A 5,792-nucleotide genomic window follows, 5' to 3' on the forward strand; every position below is an offset into this window, starting at 1 on the left:
CTCCCAGCTGCTGGCGGGCTACGCCGCCTCGCGCCACTTCATCCGAGAGCCCTTCCTCGGCTTCACGGACGCCCGCCAGTCCCCATTCGGCACGTCGTCCGAGCACTCGTCCTCCGAGACGGGCAGCCTCTGCCGCTTCTCCACGCCCCCGGGGGAAATGATGGAGGGCGGTGGCGCCTCGGGCCGCAGCGGCAGCAGCACGCCGCACCTCCTGCGAGGGCCCGGGCCCGGCCGGCCGCCGAGCTCCAAGGAGAGCCGGCGGAGCGACACGTGCGAATACTGCGGCAAGATCTTCAAGAACTGCAGCAACCTCACGGTGCACCGGCGGAGCCACACGGGCGAGCGGCCCTACAAGTGCGACCTGTGCAGCTACGCGTGCGCCCAGAGCTCCAAGCTGACGCGCCACATGAAGACCCACGGGCAGTTCGGGAAGGAGGTGTACCGTTGTGACATCTGTCACATGCCCTTCAGCGTGTACAGCACGCTGGAGAAGCACATGAAGAAGTGGCACGGCGAACACTTGATGCCTAGTGAGGTCAAACAGGAGGAGGAGGCGGAACGAGGCTAGGCCCAGCAAACAGAACTTATACCTAGCCTGCACACACACACACACACACACACGCACACACACACACACACACACACACACACACACACACAACAGCACACACACACACACACACACACACACGCTCTTCCTATAACTACTTCTTCAACTATGGGGCTAGGCTGGATAATCTCTCTCCTGAATAATTTTGAGACTGATCAATGTTTGTCCTGTTTTAGTTTTTAGTTATTTTGTTTTGGTTCTTGTCACACAAACTGCCACCTGAGAAATATAAACAAAAGGGAAAACTTTTTTGCCCAAATTGGCATTTCTTGGCAATCTTCGTCTGAGGATTTTATCAGTTAGAAATCCATGGAGCCTTTCTACTGTGCAATAACTGTATTTATTGGATTTTTTTGTAATAATATCTGGCATGTGCAGGTACTTCTTTGTGGAATTTCATATGGAGTTAGTTTTGAAATGTGCTAAGAAAAAAAAACATTGTTTTCTAAAATGCGATAACTGGAAAGAAGTCACCCTTAATACAACCCCAAACCCACCCCTCCCCCACCCCACCCCACCCTTTCCTTTAAGGAAGCTTATTTTCCCGTAAGAGTTCAAGTTGTGTGAAGCAGTTAAGCTTTTAAAAGTTATGATAATTGTTTTCTATGGAACCTGCAACAGCGGACTACAATCCATTCCTTCGTATACAGGCATACAAAGCACTGAATGTCATCATGACAATAAAAATATGAATAACATCTCGCTGGATTTAAAAAATCCAGCCTTGTCTTATTAGACCTGAATAAGTTATAACACATAATTTATACAGGAAAGAAATTGTCCTTAAAAAACATTGGCATGTGAATAATGGAGTTATTGTATTGCTGTCCTGTTTATTTGTTTCAGTCAGGACATAAATAAAGGTTGCACTCAATGGAGCTAACCTTATAGCTGATGCTCGGTACATTCCCAATGTAGGATTTAACCATCGTATTTAAGATATTAAATAAGTTAAGACTACTTGTGATTAATGTGACAGGGAGAACCAGTCCTGTTTATGTTTTGTAAATATATTCTTTTTTTGGGGGGGAGGGAGGGAGGGGGGGTTGATTTAATATTTTAAAGTAGCCCCAATTGTAAGTGAACGATTGCCTAAAATGAGAAACAATCAGAAGACCGCTGCTTGTGTCATCTTACAGTAGATGTTAAATGTAACTAACTACCATGTGTCATTTACACCCCCACCCCGCCCTCCCCCTCCCATCCCGCCCCTCAATGGCCAAGTGCGCTTAAGTCAAAGGCAATTGGTTGGACCGAGACATATTACTTTTGACTAACATAACATAACTCTCTGAACCATTCCCTCGCCATTGTGTTTCTGACCTGGCTGGCTTCACACGTCCCCATATACCATCCAAAAAATGGTTTTAAATGAAATGCATATCAATGTGTGAGTATGTGTGTGTGTGTGTGTTCCTCTCTGTGCTCTAAGCCTCTCACCGCTGGCGTCTCTTCACAGTTCACTAGCTCAGATTCATGCATTAGAGCAGCATTTAAAGGGAGGTCTGTTCATTCGCTTCACAGAGTGATATGGGTTTAACTCCCAATAACAGATTATCTAGACACTGTGCGTGTTCGTGACTTTTGGGGGATTACAGGTTTCATTTTTTCCCTCCTCTCTCTCTCTCTCTCCTTCCCCTTTTCTGCATCGTTCACGCCAAAATGAATCTGGCGCAAAATATCTATTTGAGTTATGATAATGTCCGGTGCACAGCTGCTTTGAGGGATGGCCGGGGGCGACCTTGAATCGGGGGCTATTCTCGTCGTCGAAATGAAATATTGGAATTGAGGAATCGAGGGAGAGACAACGGGACCTTGACCATGGAACGAGTCATTTAAATGAAATTGGAAGCATATGAAAAGTGTGTTTTTACCCAAATGCTTTTACCTAAATCTACTGGCCACATCATGCCAGGGACTGTTGGAGATTGAATGAGCAGATTGAGATTACATGTTCTATTTTAGCACAGACATTCTTATTATTTTAGCACAGACATTCCCAGTCTTCACAATGACCTTCCCTAAAAATGTCACCTTTTACGGTGGTTGTCACGTTTCTTTTTTTCCTTTGTTGTTGTTATACTGTACATCTCTATGATTGGGATATAAGCTTGGAATACATGTACAAATGTTTCCTGACGAGAGTTCTCCTCCAACCATTCCAGAGGTCTGTCTGAGACGAGAATGTGATGGTGAAATGTGACAGTAATGATGAGACTGACTGAAGAGCTCCCGTTAATTTGCTGACAAACTAATTGTGGTATATATGCCACAAAAAAAAAGATAAAGAATACTCCATTCCGACAACGATCAGCGAAGCCCAGACAGACTCAATTCACACACATGGACATTTAGTCTTACAATTATGTTTACAGTGTTGAAGTATGCCATTGATGAAATACTCTGTGTAAGTGTTTGAAATGACAACAAAGTATTGTTTTCTCTGATGTTCTCCTTTAAAAAAAATATGTTTTTCAAATGCCATAAACATTTTTTTGTATCATTAAATTGGTGGAGGGATTTTTTTTGTATCTGTTCATGAATATGTTTCATGAATATATGTTTCCATATGATTTCTTGTTGACTAAATGGGAATTAAACAGTATCTGTAAGATAAGATTACAAACAATACCAGGTTTTTTTGTTTTGTTTTTGCTTTTCTAGCAAAAGTGGTGCCAATTATTCTGCTATTGTGTTTCAATTAAGAACTTTATCATTGGTCTCCGCAACATATTTCTTTTTATTTTGTGTATGTTTCTGCTTGTTGGTTTGGTGAAGCTTATAAGCTGACATGGATCTCATGTTGCGGGGGAAACAAATAGAAGAATCTTGTAAAATGGAGGACATTGGTTTTTGTTTGTGTTTTTGATCTGGTGATTATGCAATGGAATGCGTGAGGGGGTGGAAATGCTTTTCCAAATCAATTTCAGGAGACATTCGTGGACATTTCTAATTCTAATTTCTTTCTCTTGTACTCATGGTTGGTTGAAGTTCTTGTGATGGCACTTATAATTGTAATTTTAAATACATTCTCATCTGTGACTTTTCACAAATGTTTCACTGTCGCTATTTGTAAAAAAAAAAAGAAAAAAATACAGTTTTTTCCTTACTTTTTTTGTTTTTGTTTTCTGGGGGGAGGGGGGTGTGCGGTGCATCATTGTGAAAAAAGGTGGTTTCAGAACAACAGCCAGCATCTGCTGTTTTGAACATATATGTATTTTTGTAATGTGTTGAAAAGATCAATACAAGAAAACCAACACTTCAATAAATGTTGAAATTGCTCTACAATTGAAACAGCCTTCCTTTGTAATCATACTTTTCAAGTTTAATCCATTTAGTTAGGCCTGACGTCGAAATAAAAAAAACGTTCGCTCTGAAAGAATATATACCTATTCAAAGATTTGTGCCGCATTTTTACGATAAAAAAAAAATAGCAGACCTACAAGTTCATAGCGCGCCACTCTGTGGCGTGCTATGAGCTTGTAGATCTGCTAAAGTATAAAGCTAAAGTATAACAGAATGCTTGAAACAACAAAATGGGTTCCCGCCCAAAATGGGTTAAATATCAATATTACAGTTGTAAACAGTGAACTCAACAATGCAGTGAATGATTGCGACAACAAAATATGAAACCATCTTCCATTACTGCATAATTTATTAACCACTTAATTTTATACTACAGTACGACGGTGTTGTGATAAAGTCAATACACAAAGGTATCATGATCAAGGCAATATACTGTAATAATCTGGCTTAGCTGATATCGTAGAACTGCCTTAAAAGAAAAGAAAGAAAAAATATGTTTTGTGCCATTTGTTGGACACCAAAGTGGCTAAGAGCGTATTGATATGCATGCTACTCTCAGCGCTCACATGTGCTGACATGCATATAGAACCCGGGTAACCAGCTAAGCATCTTACAGTGATTATAAGAGCCACGGTTCCCAAAGTGGGGTCCGGGGACCCCCAGGGGTCCTTGAGGGAGTTCCAGGGGGTCCCCAGCTAGATGATAGTTTGTAACCAAAATGGATCCTTATTAGTCTGTAACTCTGAGAGTGTAAAAATGGAACCAAATTGACCCGTTATAGTTCCATTTGTACACTCTCAGAGTTAAATTAACATTGAATTTACAATATAAATTGGGGGTCCCAGAGATAAAAGAAATGCCATTAAATGGCCTAATTCATGTCAAAATGGGGGGGGCCTTGAAATTAAACGGGTTGAGAATCACCGGAATATCTCTTCAAATGGGGGTCCGTGGGCTAATAAATGTCGATTTAGGGGTCCTTGACATGAAAAGGTTTGGGATAAGAGGACAACACGTTGTTCCTTCGCCATGGCTTGGGTGTGATGGCTCTGTGACATCCCCAGAGTCACACACACATACACATGTTCCCGTGTGGCCTTTCCCTCCGAGAACATAACTAGTTATGTGTGTTTAGCTATTCAGCTATTTAGCTATTCAGTGTCGTGGAGCTTAGCACAAGTTCACCTCCCTCGAGTCGTTAACCACTTAAACCTAATGATATGCCAAGCATATAGGGATGCTAGCGTTCATGTGGTTAAGATTGACTGAAAATAACTACAGTATATTCATTTACAAATAAGAGTTGACATGGCTGCAAAATTTGCAGAATACATTTCCAGATTTCTGACCATAGAAATAAACATAAAATGATTCACTGTTGATGGTGAACAGGATTCCACGTGCAGAGTAACATGATTGATTGAGAACTTAACTCTCAAAATCTACTGTGCACAAACACACACACACACGCACCCCCCCCCCTCCCCCCCCCCCCCCCACACACACACACACAAACACACACACGTGTGTGTGCGCACACACACACACACACACAGAGAGAGTTGTACAGCTAAATATAAAATAGTACTTCAGATCAGTTAATCAAAGGGTCAAAGGAGTCTGGCGGGGCCCTGTACATAATGCAACCCAGGAAGCCACCTGCCCCAAAAATGAGCCACAACACTTCGTCTCCTAATGATTCGTGGAGACCTCCTTTTGTGGTCACCTCGTTTCCCCATTTCCTGAAAGGGTGACTTGTCATTATTCCGGCAGGTGGGCCCTTTCAGACGACACCCTCGCTGTCGCTGGATGGAATGGAAGTACAACTTAAGACCACTTATTTATCTATTCACTTCCAAAACATAGGCTCTCCTCT

General features: G+C 42.1%; 1 protein-coding gene across 1 annotated transcript in view; it reads left to right on the forward strand.

Annotated features, from left to right (window-relative positions):
* The window catches only part of bcl11bb (BCL11 transcription factor B b), a 49,306-nt gene extending 47,490 nt beyond the window's left edge, over nucleotides 1-1,816 (forward strand). Inside the window, exon 3 of the mRNA XM_083790721.1 lies at nucleotides 1-1,816. This exon is cut by the window's left edge and continues 1,528 nt beyond it. Coding sequence (XP_083646847.1) covers nucleotides 1-568 — 568 coding nt within the window. The 3' untranslated portion in view covers nucleotides 569-1,816.
* Nucleotides 1,817-5,792: the final 3,976 nt, after the last annotated feature.

The sequence above is a fragment of the Protomyctophum parallelum genome, assembly GCF_964188405.1.
Source record: "Protomyctophum parallelum genome assembly, chromosome: 19".
In the NCBI taxonomy this organism is placed as follows: domain Eukaryota; kingdom Metazoa; phylum Chordata; class Actinopteri; order Myctophiformes; family Myctophidae; genus Protomyctophum; species Protomyctophum parallelum.